Source organism: Xiphophorus couchianus, chromosome 20 (genome assembly GCF_001444195.1).
Source record: "Xiphophorus couchianus chromosome 20, X_couchianus-1.0, whole genome shotgun sequence".
Taxonomy (NCBI): Eukaryota; Metazoa; Chordata; class Actinopteri; order Cyprinodontiformes; family Poeciliidae; genus Xiphophorus; species Xiphophorus couchianus.
The window spans coordinates 18,558,997-18,575,200 of NC_040247.1; the positions used below are offsets into that span (position 1 = coordinate 18,558,997).

The following is a 16,204-nucleotide window of genomic DNA, read 5'->3' on the forward strand; positions in this document are numbered from 1 at the left end:
ATATTCTGCCAAATAAACTCCCGGAAATAACTTTAAAAGATTATGTAACCGCTGAAGTCACGTTTGTCTTCACCATAGATATTTAGATTTTGTTGGCGCTCAACATTGACACAACATTCATAAATCATTCAATAATGATTTACAAAACTGCAAGCTCTGAAGCTTTAAAAACACTGTTGTAGATGTAGGCATAGAAATTGCACGTTTCCGACCGAGCAACCCTGTTACGTAACATCGAGCTCGAGATGTCGCGAGATTTGGCTAATGCAAGTGTCAGAGTGTCAACAACGGACAGGCAGCAGCAGCGCTGTCCGGAGCAGGGAGGGGGAGTGAAGAGGCACTTTAAACGTCCGGTGAGTTTGGACGGATTTCACATCATGTAACATTGCATCTCGCATTAAGAGGAGTTCACTGTTGGTGTTTGTGAAGCATTTTGTATTCTTACTCAGACAGGAGAGTTTGTAACCACAGTTATCGTTAGCATTAGCTTGCTAACGTGTAGTGTAAATTCTTCAAGTGAGCTAATGGAGCTTCGCCTAGCAGTTAGCTTGAACATAGCTAGCTTATGTGTGAGTGTGAAAATGTGTATATTTTTACAAGTATTTGGCTTGAATTATTTCTGGTTCTATGACACTAATTTACATATTCGTTCTAATGTCGCGTTTAGTTTGAATAAAAGTGATAAATGGGGTGAGGACAGGATATATTGCGGAACATCTCTGAGAAAGTCAAAGCAAGCAAAGATTATGCCCTGTATAGCTCAATCTGTCTGCTGTCCGAAACCCGAAGAAATACAGTAAAATCGGTGCTGACCGGTTCGATGGCAATACGGAAAGGGTTGCGTGGTAGCTTGCATTGGTTGTGCTACCTCGTCGTTGAACGTTTTGTCCCAGATCATCCTCCAGAGTCCAGAGCAAAACCCTTCAGATAGGCCGATAGTGCTCGGCCTGTGTGTTCCTCCTTTCTAACCAGTTGTTAAGGTGACCAGTTCAAGCGGTTTCAGTGACAGGTGAGCACAGGGAATTTCCCGTGATATCACAGGTTTTCCTCCTCAACAGGTGCAAGGTTAATTTTCTTACTTTAACCAGATTTGACCTATTGATCTAGACAGCAGCAGCAGTACAGTTCAAATTTACTACTAACAGCAGAGTGAATCACATTAAATCACATATTAATCAGGTATAACATTTTTACAGTGCAAACAGCCTTGACCCTTCAAAGCATTGGACTCCACTAGACCCCTGAATGTGTCCTACGAATATTTGGCACTAGAGTCTTTGCTGCATAGTCACAGTGGATCAGACTAGAACGTCCAGAGATGGTCAATTGGATTAAGATCTGGGGAATTGGAGGCCTAGACTACACCTCAAACCACCCCAGAATCCTCTTGTGCTTTGTGACAGGGTGAATTACTCTGCTGAAAGGAAACAACCATCATAAAATGTTACTTTCAATGACAGTGCGAATATGGTCTTCAGCAATACCCTGGTAGGTTGTATGTGTTAAAGTAACATCCACATGGATGGTGGTCCAGAATATTTAAAGTTTGTATTGCTTTGTAGTGCTTACCCATGTGTTACCTGCATAAGTGATGCACATGAACCCAACTGAAACGTCCTTCTTCCATTGCTTCAAAGTCTGGTTTAGATGCTCGTTAGACCATTGTTAGTTCTAGTCAGGGGTCACCATGTGCACTCTGACCACTCTGCAACTATTCAAGCCTACTGTATTTGCAGTAAACTGGGATTTGCTGCATATTAGACACTTTTCCCTACCAGTTAAGCTACAATAGTTCTTTTAGTGGATTAGACCACTCAACAAGCCCAAGTTCGCTCCCTGTCTTCATCGACGATCACCAGATCTGCAGTTTTGGAGATTCTCTAACACTGACAAGTCATCACAATTTGGCCCTTTTCAAACGTTCTCAAATCCTTATGCTTGACAATTGTTTCTGCTTCTAACACAATCAGTTTGAAGACAATATGTTCACTTACTGCCCAGTATACCCCACCCACTAGCAAGTGCCACAGTGAAGAAACATGAGGTGTTATTTGCTTCACCTTATCAGTGCTGTCTGTCTGGAGACATTTTCACCTTGTTGGACTATATGCAAGAGTTTTTGCCCATTTTTCATATACATTCAGAACTACTAGAAATTCAGATTTTTCTTTTAAATTAATCATCATTTTAATATAATCAACTTAAATCCTGAAAGTTTGAAAGTGGCTCCATTTTGTTAACTGTCCATCCATTTTCTTACACCCTTGTCCCTAGTGGGGTCAGGAGGGGTGCTGGTGCCTATCTCCAGCTAACTTTCCGGGCAAGAGGCGGGGTACATCTTGGACAGGTCGCCAGTCTGTCACAGGGCAACACAGAAACAGACAGGACACACAACCAAGCACACACACACTCACACCTAGGGAGAATTTAGAGAGATCAGTTAACCTGACAGTCATGTTCCAATTTACCTGACAGTCATGTTTTTGGACTATGGGAGGAAGCCGGAGAGAACCCATGCATGCACAGAGAGAACATGCAAACTCCATGCAGAAAGACCCCAGGCCGGGAATTCAAACCCAAGACCTTCTTGCTGCAAGGCAACAGTGCTACCAACTGTGTTGCACAGTGGCACCACTGCACAGTGGCGCTACCAACTGCGCCACTGTGCAGCCTATTTTGTTAACTGTTCCTTATTAAAATATTCTCAGACAGTTCAGACCTTGCTTACTCTAAAGTAAGCAAAAGACTGCATAGATGAAAAGAAAAGGGCTTTGAGTAATGGTTTACTCTGAGTGGTCCTAAAAAGCCATATGCTGTTGTTTCTTGCTGTCCCTTGCAGAACGTTGTTTGAGATGGGGGATGATCGACCCTTTGTCTGCACAGCCCCTGGATGTGGGCAGGTAAAACTTCTCCAACTCACCATCCTATTAAAAAAATATCAATTCCTTGCATTCTAACTTTTAGCTGCAGAAATAACTTTAGTTTCTTCCATTACATGAGCAAAGATTTATAGGCCTTTGACTAGAATGGCTGTGTAAATTCACCCTATTGTACGCCTACACCCATTTGATTTTGCCTCTTACTTCTAATATTTTATACCGCAAACAAATCATTTCATACACATGTTAAACAGTTGTTTTTTTCTCCATATATATATAATTAAATTTTATTGCATATTATTTTCTTACAACTTTGTTACATTTATTTCAGTTGCCTCAGTTGCTTTCTGGACCTTTTGATTTGACAGGTTTGGCCCCTTTGACATAAATAGAAAATAAAAATGGTTGAACTAGAAGAGTATGAAGAAGCAAAGGGGTGAAATGACCAGTCCATAGAAAAGGCTAAAATTCAGAGTGACTTTTAACCAGTTATCATTTTTCATGTAAATAATTATCAGCACATCCTTACACACACATGTTCCATTGTTTCTACTTCCCTGAAACATTTGTGGAAGTAAAGCATTGAAATAGACATAAAATTAATTTTTCTTTTTTAGCAAATCAGATTTTCTTTCAGAACAAAAATCAAGCTTATGGTTCACTTTACTTAAGAGAACCACATATGCTAATTTTAATTTAAAAAATTAGCCATCCCTTTGATTGCTGAAGGTCACTGTTCTCAGTAGAGCTGGCTGCAAGAACTGCCAAAGGCTTTACTTTGGCAGTGGTATTTGTAAAATCTCTATTTTATTGAGATTTTACATGATAGACCCACACAAAGCGGTGCATAATTGTGACTATAACACAAGACATAGCATTCCGCCTAAACTAACCGGCAAGGCAAGGAGAGATTTAATCAGAGAAGGCCTCTAATGTAATTCTGGAGGAGCTGCAGAGATGCACATCTCAGGTGGAAGAATGTGTTTAACAGACAAATGTTACTTGTGTAATCACAAATGTGTCTTTTCTTTTCAAAGAGTGGCAAAATAGGGCCACTGTACAAAGATAGCCATAATATGTTCCATTTAAAGTGTGTCACAAAGTAGTGCCATTCTCTTGGGAAGATGGAAAATATGTGAAAGAAGGTGCTCTGTTCAGATGAGATTAGAATATTTCTTTTTCTTGTATGCAAAATGTAAAGTACCTCTGCATACCACCTTGACCCCACTGTGGAAGGAGCAGCATTATATTATGGGTATGATTTATTTTATTGGGGATCTCTGCTGAAACATGAGCCAAATAACTAGATAATTATCAGGGCATTGTAGAACTTTATTGCATTCTAAAGAGGCAGTTCAGCCATTTGATTTGATGTGTTGGACTAAGGACACGTCTAAAAGTTTCACGACACAGGCTTTGGTATTTGTTTTATTTTATATAAGCTGGAAGTTTCTGTTAATTTGAGTTATCGTTTTTTTTTTTTTTATTATACAGTCACTGTACCTCAGTTCAATATTATACGCATTGCTCCTTTTTTACATAAACTAAAAAATGTGTGTATAAAATTTGCATATGCTATAAATTAAGGTTAATACAAAATATATTAATGACGGTTCAGTTCTCAATTTTAAAAACTATAATAATGCTAAAAGATTTAAAGTCACAGTTGACCATAAAAAGTTGGAAATGGATCATCCCTCCAGAAAAACTCAATGCTTTGCGGGCTTAAAGTGAATTTTGTCATTAAACTACTATATATCATGAGCAATAATTAAGCACATTACTACCATAGTTTTTCTCAGCAACATCTACTGTTATTCATCTTTAAATGATCAATAAATAAATAAGCATATTTAATTCATTTTTTAATTTATTTCTTTTCTTTTTCTTGATATGCTAGTCTTTTATTTGCTCCCTAGTATTTGTTTTTCTCCTGTCTAATCTGTTTTCTGTTGCAGAGATTCACAAATGAAGATCACCTCTCGGTCCACAAACACAAACATGAAATGACATTAAAGTTTGGTCCTGCCAGGACCGACTCTGTTATTATTCAAGGTATATGCAATAGTTTTTGTATGTTATTTTTAGAAAATGCAGCAGAGGCCATGTGTAATGGTTCTTTCCACATTGAAGACCTAATGTGGTTTTTATTTTTTGGGTTTCCCAGACCAGACTCCTACACCCACACGCTTCCTGAAGAACTGTGAGGAGGTCGGTTTGTTTAATGAGCTGGCCGGTTCCTTTGATCAGGAGTTTGGTAAAACACAGGAAGACGATCACAGAACAAAGCACCCTGTGAGTAAGCAGCTTGTCTCAGAGGTGTAATATCTGTATCTTCTTAATTTAGCTGTTGACCTTCTCATTATTCCAGATGATCTGACAGAGTTCATGCGCTTCTGGTCTTTTAGGCTGCACCTTTACAAACACCCTCTGAAGTGAAAGATGAGGACGAGTCGTCCTTACAAGTCGATTCTTCTCCCCCTGACAGTCCAGATTCCTCTTCCAGCATGTCTGAGAATAGCAGGGACTCTAGGGTGAGACGAAGCATGTAATCCATTTGTCACTAAGTGCTGGATACAAAATTACAGTAATGCATGATTAAATACATCATCATTTTTCCGGCAGGAGTTTCTCTCTAAGCCTGTGGCGAGCTCCGCTCCTACTCCGACAATTGTTCGTCCAGGTTCTCTCCCCCTTCACCTGACCGGTGACCCGCTACACCCAACTCTGCCTTCTCCAACGTCTGTCATCACACAGGCTCCACCCTCCAACAGACAGCTTGGGTAAATTACATTGTGTTCCCTTGCATTTATTGTCCTTGTGAATAAACATCTTGAAGCTTAAGTAAGTTCTCATAAAATGTACAAATGTAAACAGATCTCCCACAAGTGCATATCCACTGGTGAGGCACCTCCCTAATGGCCAGACTGTCCCTCTTTTACCCAGTCCTGTGCAGATGACTTCTGTTATATCTGTGAGTAAAGTCTAAGAAGAACTAAACAGAGAGGATGGATGGGAAAGTTATTTTATTTACCTTCTTTGTTGTCTTTGGAAGCTTGCGAGGACAGTGAACACAGTGCCTAACATCCCTGGGATACCAGGACCTCCGATAGGGGGAGCCAGCAGTGGTTCCTCCTCCCCATCTGGATACGGTCTTCACTCGGAGACCAAAATGGTAAGATTACTTTTTTTTTTTTTTTGGTTATCAAATACACCCCAATAGATAAGGATAGAGTTGAAAAATTGTTTTACTTCAGTGTTTCGTTTAAAAAATTTAAACTCTTAATTTAAATCCTTTGTGCTTGCCTGTCTAAGTGTTTGTCAGTTAATTGTATTAATACAGGTAACAAAAACTGCTTTGAATTTACTTTTCAAAGCATTAAGATATGACATAAGTGCTCCAAATAACATTTTAATACAGAAATGTCAACCTACTGAATGTAGGTACATATCCTACTGGAAAACTAAATCATAATCCCCATTAGGCGTCTCAATATAGGGAAGCTCTAAACTTTCCTGGGCTGTGCTGACTTTGGACATTATAAAACACAATGGAGCATATTTCCTCAATTCATCACTGAATGTGGAAACCTCACTGCACCTAAAGAAACTTGGATTCTCCAGACTCTTGGACCTTGATTTCCAAATGAAATTCAACATTTACTTCCTTTTGAAAAGAGGATTTTGGACCACAAAGCAACACTCTGGCTCTTTTTCTCCTCAGCCCAGGTAAGACGCTTCCGATGTTGATTCAGGGGTGGTGAACACAAAGAATGCCACAGTTGTAGCTCATGTCCCGATATGTTTGTGTGTAGGTGTTGCTTCACAATCTTATTGGCTGCAGTTAAAAGCTCCACTTTCCATTACTGTGCTTGGATGCAGCACTCTGTGAGCTTACACATTCCTTGTGGATCGGGCCAATGGCTGGACAACTGTCAAACTGGGGATTGCTGACAAACTGTCAGCAATCCCCCTTATGACTCTGGAAGCCATAGCATGGCAACCTTTTTTTTATTAGTTCTAAGCCATAATCATAAAAATTAACAGAACAAAAAACTGGAAATAATATCAATGTGACTACTGACTCAATATAAAATGAGTGTGACATTTTCAGTGATAATCTGATTTGTTGGGATCTACTTGCGTAATGTTAAAATTTCTCATATTGTCCAATAGGTCTAGATGATATGGATAAGGATTTCATATTGGTCTATATCAATAATTATTGATTAATTTTTTGTTTTAAATATGTGAAATACTAACAAACTGGTGATGTGAGCTTTCCTGTTTTATCCAGTTTTTAAGCAGTTATGAGGCACAGTGGTGAAACCTTAAACTGCTGCTGTGCAAGTTGCTCAGCAGGTCGTTGCTAGGTAACCACAAGTTACTCAGCAATTCATTGCTAGGTAAACAAAGAACGAGTGAGTTAGTTGATGCCAGCAACCTTGCTTTGCTAGCTTTGAGATGGTGAGTGGCTAAAGCTTTTCGTCTGCCTACATCCCTCAGGATGCTGTGCGGTCCTGGATCGGACTTCAGTGAAATTATGGAATATTCCATTGGCCATATTCTGTTCATATTGATCTTGTTTCTATTGCTATATATATTGTTATTAATTTTTCATCCAGCCCTGCTCTCCAGTTTTTTTTACAGCTCCATGACTGCTAGGTTCATTGGTCTCTCTAAACTGTGTAAAATTTGTGTGTGTGTGCGTGCAGGGGTGTGTGTGTGTGGGGGCGTGTGCGTGTGATTGTCCTGTGTGTCTCTTTATTGCCCTGTGATGGACTGGTGACCCATCCAGGGTGTACCTCAAACCCCTTCACCCATGACTCCCGGAGACTGGCACCAGAAATTTCTCAGGAGTTTGACATTTACCTGGAGTGTTTTCTATGTGTCGTTATAGAGGCTGAAGGCAGCTCTGTCTCATCAAGGCCCGGCAGCACAAGATGGAGCAGGTGGCGGATCAGGATCCATCCCTGCTATCCCCCAGCGACAAGAACAGGGCCAGCAGCCCAACCAGAACTCTGATACACCGTCGCCTGCACAACCTCAGGTATAGGAATTAGCTTGTTACACACTAACATATGACAGAGAAGAAAAAATGTTGATGCACAATAATGCATACAGTGACACTGTTACTCAAACTAATGCTGCTCTAGTATAGCCAGAAGTCCTTATATCCCGATGTTAACACACACATTGAAAACAGAAAGGCAATGTTTATTCTAGCTGTTGCTAAAATAACTCAACATATTGATAGCTACAGTAGTAATGCTATCTGTAACATTTATTTGTATACGGACTCATATTCCTAATAAAAAAGTAGGTTATCAACTCGCTGAAATAAAAAGCAGCTCTAGCTGATATTGCCCAGGTGATATCAGGTGTCAACAGGCGCTTGGCCAGTCTCTCAGCACCCATCTCTCTAATTATCTTAATTAGAGAGATGGGTGCTGTTTCCTTGGTGTCTGAGCCACCACTGTTGGAAGAAGTCCTTTTTAAACAAGGGATACGGTTGAGGCCCTCCTTTAGCCAGCTGATCAGTAATGCGCAGTTACAGGCACGAGATGGATTGCAAACAGCCAGAAAAAAACTGCAGCACTTTCTCTGTTCCCTCATTAGACTTTAACTGAGGCACATTTTGAATGCATGTCTTGCTCCACTGATGTGATTTCCCTTCATTCGGAACCAGACATGCTGTAAACCTGTGTCTCCCTGTCCTGTGTCGTTGAGGCATCCCGCCTGCATGTTTTAGATGCTAAAGTTTAAGCACACCTACATTCCATTGGTGAGTCATTGAAATGCTTTAGGAGAACATGACAGCGGGCCATTGTTGTGATTTATTATCGTGAATTGTGTGTGTTGGAGCCAGAACATCCAAGACAATCAGGACACTGTGCTCCGAGGAACAGGATTAGAAAGTTACTGCTGTAATGAGAAATTTCAACAGTGTTTGCATTACCTCCTATTTTGAATTGAGTCACAACTTTAGAATACATCTGCTGTGAAGTACATGCAAACAGAAACAGCACAATCCACATAAAATATACTTTATGCCCATACTTGGATATGAATAAATGTAAATTATATATAAGATCATAATGAATAGTACTGTATAATGCATTACTTTATAATGCACATATAATTAGGCAAAATCAAAAGAATAAATCATTTGAATTGTTTGTTCAGTTTAAAAGAAGAGTCAATTATGACTGTTTTCTGACAGACATTGACATCATGAAGTTAGTAGACCAAGATCACCATTTGTTCCAATCTAGAGGATTAGATTTACTGAAAATAATAACCTCCGTTGTATTCTTGTTGAGGCTCAGATTATTTTCATTCATGGACAGTGTTGCAAGGTTGTAATGTCCCTTTTCATTTTCAAAAACAGGTAAATGTGAATGTCCTATGCAAACCAGTGAAATGAAGCGTTATGCTGCTTAAAAACTGGATGATTGTGAACATTGGTCTAAGTCCACCAATTCTTATATAGATTTTGTCAAGGACTTTGGCTAGTCTATTCTAACTCATTATTATATTCCGATCTAAAGCATTTTGTTGCAATTCTGTTTGCAGTAATTATGCAGTTTGTAGTCAGTTTTCTTTGAAAATTGTCCTGTAATTGGCTCCATTTATCTTCACCTCAACTCTGGCCAGCTTCTCTGTTTCTGTTCCAACAGCATTATTGAGCCACCACCGTGTTTCATTATGGGTTTTTTTTTATTCATTGTAATATGTAACCATGTTTTGGTGGGTTTATAGTTGTGCCATAATTATTATCAGATGATAGATTGAATCTGGAAGATCTTCAGCCATTTTGTTTATAACAGAAACGTCCTTTCAGCATCTACAGCTTTATCCCTCAGATGCCTATTGAGTTCCTTTGAAGTCTTAACAAAACAGCTGTAGTTATACTGTATTTTTTTTAAAATCACACACCACACATACCACTCTTTTCAGATTTTCATTTGTAATATATATATATATATATATATATATAACCTTCAACGTCATAATTATTTGCTACTTATGTGTCAGTCTTGCACACAAAATCCCAACAAAACATCTTGCAATGTAACATATCAAGAGGTAATTTACAAGTGATCATGTATATGTCTGCAAGTGGCCCACTTTTACCCCCCCTCCTCATTCTCCAGGTGTCCCCTGCTCAGCCAACAGGGGGACGGCGGCGGCGTGCGTCAGAGATGGATCCCGACGAGAGGAGGCAACGTTTTCTGGAAAGGAACCGGGCGGCCGCTTCTCGCTGCAGACAAAAACGAAAGCTATGGGTCAACTCCTTGGAGAAGAAGGCAGAAGATCTTGCCAACATGAACATCTCTCTGACAGTAAGCCATCAGCGGGCTCTATGCTAAACATTTAAACATGCTTTGTGACTGGTCTCGGGATGACTGAATGAATGGTGAATATTTTGTGTTGCCATCAGAGTGAAGTGACTCTGCTGAGGAATGAGGTGGCACAGCTGAAACAGCTCCTTCTAGCTCACAAAGACTGCCCTGTCACTGTCATGCAGAAGAAGGCAGCTTTCTTAGGTAACCATTCAAGATCATTAACTAACATGTCATCCTGTTTTATCACTCCTTTAGTCAGCTGTCATCCACCATTTCATCCATCTAATGTGTTATTTTTTACTCGCTCACCTCTCTAAGGGTGAATGTTGCTCTGTCTGTCTATAGCTGCAGGAGGAGAGGAAGCCTCGAGGGAGGCTCCCACCGAACACATCGGCTCCCCGGCGGCGGTCATTCAGCACGTGCCGTCACCTGCCACCGTGGCCTCCAGCCCAGGGCCTACCATAAATGGACTAAGCGTCCGAGCTGCAGAAGCAGTGGCCATGTCGGTGTTAGCCGGCATGGGCTCGGGCCAGCCTGGAGGGGACGTCATCGCTCCGCAGTCGCAGCCAACCCCGAGATGATGTGCAGGCAGACGGCAGCCAGAATGAACTCGAGTGACATTCAGAGGCCGCACTGGTGCAAAGCTTGGTGTGAAGAGGGAACCCACCCTAACTCAGTAGATACCCCCTTTTTCCTCCTCTACATCCTACAGTAATCACACAAAGACATGGCGTGGTACCTCCACCAACCCTCCTCCAACAGGCTCCCTTTTCAGAAACGCTTCATCACTCTGTGTATGTAAATATGAATTATGTGTCGAACACTTACTCTGCAGGGTTCGGGGTCAGTTATGACAGAAATGGTTTTAGATCCAGAAGAAAAATATGAAATGGCTTTTTAACCATTTAGTTATTTTATTTCAGCTTGGAAAGCAGCAACAGTCCAACTTCTTCCCACACTGGCTGTGATGAGGTTTGTTTCTTTCCATGCTAACAGTTTTACTGTAATATATCATGATTGTTTTCTTTTTTAATTTGTAAAAAAGAGTTTTGAACATCTGCATTTGTTCATATAACGTTTATAGTTACATCTAGGAAGAAGCTTATTAAACATGCCAATGTTTTTCTCAATAAATTTATCTCTAATGGAGTTATAGACATTAAATTACACCGAATGTGGGTAATATCCATCCATCTTTTTCTATCCAGTTATTCTTGCAGGGTTGCTGGGAGGCTGGTGCCTATATCATATCATAAGAAGTGGTTGATCATCAATCCCTGTTGTTAACATAAATAATCCAAACATACAGAGAAATCAACATGAATAACTCCATAAATTAAGTTGTATGGAAATGAAGTGAAAAACTTAAAAGAATAAGTGCTAAACAGAAATTTACTAAACCATATCCTACATAGTAGAAAGGCTTTTATTGGTTGTGGCAGTTTCAACATTGCACAAATCTTCTGTTCTTTCCATTTGTGTCAAGTTTCCTGTTTGGCAAGAAAGCTGACTCACCTCAGTGTAATCAAATCTACCAAAAAGAGTATAAATGAAATGAAGCTTAAGCATGCATTTTCTTCAGTAGTGGAGTCTTGTGCTGTGAGTACAATCAGCAAAGAGGCCATGTTGGTTCATTTTTCCAAAATACATTTGATTTCATAACTAAATGTATGGATTAAGTTTTGTTGATTTCTTTGTTACCAACATCTGGTGGGAATTTTATGTCACTACACCATTTAAAAATAAACTTACAGGTAAAAATGTTGACATGTTTAATGCTTATTTTCAGTTGTAGTAAAATCTTTCCAGAGTGCTGTGAATCCATTCTGGGAAGATTTTTTCTTCTTTTGTTATTTTATCATCTGTCTTGTACTCTTTGTTTTATAAATGTTTTTTTTTCTTCAGTCAACTCTTTTAATAATGCACTCAATGAAAGTTGGTTGAGTTCACAACAAAACAAATCGTAGATGTGAACACAGTTAATCCTGTGATTGTGTGCCCTTTTATTAATATGTAACCCATTTAGAATGGATATCATGATATTAGTCAATTGTATCAACCCCTACTGACTGCATGGATTACTCAAGGCTGAAGAATACCACTATTTGTACGTAGCCCATTATACTCTCACTGTTTTTTAACATCGATCTGTAAATGTGAAAACTGGCCCGGTTCTGTTAGGATTCCATCATTGGCCCCTGAAAACTTTGGGCTATTAGAATACTTTTAATTGATAATCAGAAGTAACAGGTTTTAAACCCTTTACCCAAACATTTCAGTTGAGTAAAGAGTGGTGCAATATATTTTTCTATTGAATATCAATGTTCTTGCTTTGAGTGGACGTGTGTAGTCCAGCTGCTGACAGGGTTTGCTCTATTTCAGTCAAACGCTACAGTTACGAGGTGACCAAAGGAAATGTGAAGAAGATTATTGTTGAGTGAATGGACTGTTAATCAGTGTACATGTTAGAGTTACAAGTGGTCTGATTGGGAGCTTTATACCATAAAACTAGTGCTATAACATTATGAACCAGAATAATTATACATGCACGGTGCTTCTTTTGACTTTCTTTTGCAGCTTTTTAATATATGACATTGTTCTTCCACGACTATTGACTATCAACTTTTTTTTTTCCCTTGTTGCTGTTTTTATAACATGTTTTAGGCTTTGTTTTCTGTGGGAATGTTAAGGTGTTCTCCATGTGATTGTATGCACCCTTTTGGTTAGAGATTTTTATTTTTCTCTTAATGTTTTACTACATTGGGTGGGAAGGGGGCATGTTGAAAATATCTGTGTGGAGTAAGTTTGTTCAATACTCAGGCCTCAAGATGGGAAATAACTTGTGTATAGTCTCAGCTAATTAATAAGTTGTCTTGGACAAACGATGAAATAAATTAATGTATAACAAAAGTAAATGTAGGTTGTTTTTGTTTGTTTTTTTATCTGTCTGGAATCTTAGTGCTTAGTATTGTTTTAAATAATTAGATGTCAAATACTCTATGTATGTATTCAAAATTCAAGATTTTTTCAATCAATCAATCAATCAAATTTTATTTGTATAGCACATTTCAGCAGCAAGACATTTCAAAGTGCTTTACATCATTACAAACACAGAATCACAATGCAATATAGAATCAATAATCAAAACAAAGCATTAAGTCAAGTTCCATCCATAAATTTGTAATTGATTACATTTCAAATACAATTCTAAACAGGTGGGTTTTTAGTTGAGATTTAAAAGAAGTCAGTGTTTCAGCTGTTTTACAGTTTTCTGGAAGTTTGTTCCAAATTTTTGGTGCATGGATGCTGAAAGCTGCTTCTCCTCGTTTGGTTCTGGTTCTGGGGATGCAGAGCAGGCCAGAACCGGAAGACCTGAGAGGTCTGGAAGGTTCATACAACAACAGCAGATCTTTAATGTATTGTGGTGCTAAGCCGTTCAGTGATTTATAAACTAACAACAGTATTTTAAAGTCTATTCTTTGAGCTACAGGGAGCCAGTGGAGGGACTTTAAAACTGGTGTTATGTGCTCTATCTTCCTGGTTTTAGTGAGAAAGCGAGCAGCAGCATTCTGGATCAGCTGCAGCTGTTTGATTGATTTGTTGGACAGACCTGTGAAGACGCTGTTGCAATAATCAATACGACTGAAGATGAATGCATGGATGAGTTTCTCTAGATCTGGCTGAGACATAAGTCCTTTAATTCTGGAAATGTTCTTCAGGTGATAGAAGGCCGACTTTGTAACTGTCTTTATGTGGCTCTGGAGGTTCAGGTCAGAGTCCATCACTACTCCCAGGTTTCGGGCCTGATCGCTGGTTTTCAGTTGTAATAACTGGAGATGTGCATTGACTCTAGATCGTTCCTCTTTAGGTCCAAAAATAATAACTTCAGTTTTGTTTTTTCTGTCTTTCAATTTTAGATTTCTATATTGCAGGTGTGTACCTATTTGTGATCCCACTTTAGGAACAGAATAAAAGAGTCAGCACTATAGTACACTCAAAAGAGCTATCTAAGCCCATCAGAAATATGATTGTAGCATATTATAAGTCTGGTAACATGAAGAGATCTCAAAAGAAATTTAAATCCTCAATTTCCCCTGATGGAAAATATTCTACAAGTAGACATTTCCAGGTTTGGTTGTCCAAGCAATTTCACTTTGAGAGCAGACTGCAAGATGCTAAAAAAAACCCCTCAAAAGTCTTCACTGTACCCAGAGCAAGCTCTTCCTACTGTTAATATAAAAGCGGATTCATCTAAAACATGCAGGCCAGGGGTAGTTTAGGTCCAGGGTTACACACTACTGCACAAGGTATCTTAAATTATCTTCAGGTAAAAAAAAGTGGATATCTTTTGTTAAATGAGTAAGATAAGGAAACTGTTAAGTGTTCAGGTGTAAATAAAATATTTTCTTTTCCAGAGATAAATAAAAATTAGGTACTAATTTATCATGTTGTTTATCATTTATCATAATAAATTTCATATCATAAGAATTTTGATTTAATGTTAAATTCAAAATGTGTGTCAATACTGTGTTTTATTATTGAGATTATTATTTTTACTATCTCATTTTTACTAATGAGTGTCAATAAATATCAATATATTTAAAAAAAACTATCATTATAGAGTTACTGTGTGCAGTTTAGATAAAAATCACACTCATATCATAAATGAGTATGTTTTCATGAGTATTTGTATTTGTAGAGCCATGCAGGCGACACGGTAAGGGGAAAAGAAAAAAAAATAGTTATTATCGTCACTTTTATCGTTACAACAAGAGAATCACAAACCATTGTGATGAAAATTTAAGTCCATATCGCCCCTATGCTATTGTGCCATTTTCCACCTACGGTGAGTCAGGTGAGGTGGAAGAAGCTTGTTTCACTTCCAGCTGCTAACAGCAGAGGGCGCACCGAGTCCACTTCCTGCCTCCACAGGGTCCCATCATCCCGGGTCACGTGACTAACGGACTCCTCTCTGCCGACTTGTTCCCATCTCCCACAGTCATGGCGGTGTCGGGGAGTCGCGGAGATGGAGTAAACAGCACCGCTACCACGTCTTGATTGTTTATTCCCCCCCCGCCCCCAGCTCCCTCTTACAGCCTCTCGCAGGATAGTCACCTGCTGCCCTTCGAGCTCAACAGATCCACCCCGCTGGCTGCGGAGCCTCCGAAGATGACCGACCGCGGCGTTGATCTGTCGACTCTGCCGAAAGAGGTCAGGGACCAGCTGGCGGAGCTGGACCTGGAGCTGAGCGAAGGTAGGCTGGATGTTCCTGCAGCGGGTTCAGGAGCGTTAGATGCTGTAGATTTGGTGGAAAGTGGAGATTTATTTGCAGATTTGTGTTCCTTCGGGGACTGACAGGGTCTCTGTGTCAGCTGGTTGAGTCCCAGCTACTGCAGTGGGTCGAGTCACGAACACAGCAAAATATAAACACACACTGACCCCCTATTAAAACATGAAATCCCTGCCATTTGTACTGCTACACGCAGGGATTATCATTTATAGTTTGTGTTTTTTAATGTTTTTTTTATGAGACATCTGCAATGAGTTCTTGTTTTTAATCCGCATTATCATCCTGTATTTAGTCCATTTTGGTGAAATGAGCATCCATCCACTCCTGTTGTTGAATGTGGGTCAGGTTTTGTCATTCCAGAGGCCCTGTGCACAAGGATCAGTGGATAGTGATGGTGCTGTGACCCATCCAGCATCCATCTCTGCTGCTCTCAAAGCTTTAACTCTGATCTGCAGCACATAATGAAGGCTCATTTGCTTAAAAAACATTACTCTAGGAATAGAGAATATGGATCTGGATGTTATGCAAGTCTCCTCGTCACGCTGCGAATCACTAGGCAGAAACTTGATTTGTGCCGTGCAGTTCTCTGGTGCCTGGAGGAGGATGACTAATGTTATGCTTCACATAGAGTCAAACAAGAGGAGGTATGTGCCACTAATGATGTCTTAGCTGCAACACAGAGCCTC

At 39.6% G+C, this 16,204-nt stretch overlaps 2 protein-coding genes across 6 annotated transcripts in view; both read left to right on the top strand.

Annotated features, from left to right (window-relative positions):
* The first annotated feature begins 203 nt into the window (after positions 1-203).
* Positions 204-13,143, top strand: atf7b (activating transcription factor 7b). Of its 4 annotated transcripts, XM_028002093.1 has the most exons (12): positions 204-353; positions 2,840-2,900; positions 4,838-4,934; positions 5,047-5,174; positions 5,288-5,413; positions 5,505-5,662; positions 5,757-5,853; positions 5,935-6,054; positions 7,780-7,929; positions 10,037-10,225; positions 10,324-10,429; positions 10,574-13,143. In XM_028002093.1, the coding sequence occupies exons 2-12, from the start codon at positions 2,853-2,855 to the stop codon at positions 10,807-10,809; spliced, it is 1,455 nt and encodes a 484-aa protein (XP_027857894.1). In that variant the 5' UTR covers positions 204-353; positions 2,840-2,852; the 3' UTR covers positions 10,810-13,143. The 4 variants fall into 4 exon arrangements, with proteins under 4 accessions (XP_027857894.1, XP_027857892.1, XP_027857893.1 ...); XM_028002091.1 differs by lacking the exon at positions 2,840-2,900 and having other exon boundaries at positions 231-353; XM_028002092.1 differs by lacking the exon at positions 2,840-2,900 and having other exon boundaries at positions 231-353; positions 10,052-10,225.
* Positions 13,144-15,174: 2,031 nt separating this feature from the next.
* dip2bb (disco-interacting protein 2 homolog Bb) overlaps positions 15,175-16,204 on the top strand; it is a 43,571-nt gene continuing 42,541 nt past the window's right edge. Inside the window, exon 1 of one of the 2 annotated variants that reach the window (XM_028002073.1) lies at positions 15,175-15,482. In XM_028002073.1, the coding sequence (XP_027857874.1) occupies positions 15,398-15,482 (85 nt within the window). In that variant the 5' untranslated portion in view covers positions 15,175-15,397. The remainder of the gene's footprint in view (positions 15,483-16,204) is intronic. The other variant, XM_028002074.1, reaches the window with a different exon arrangement.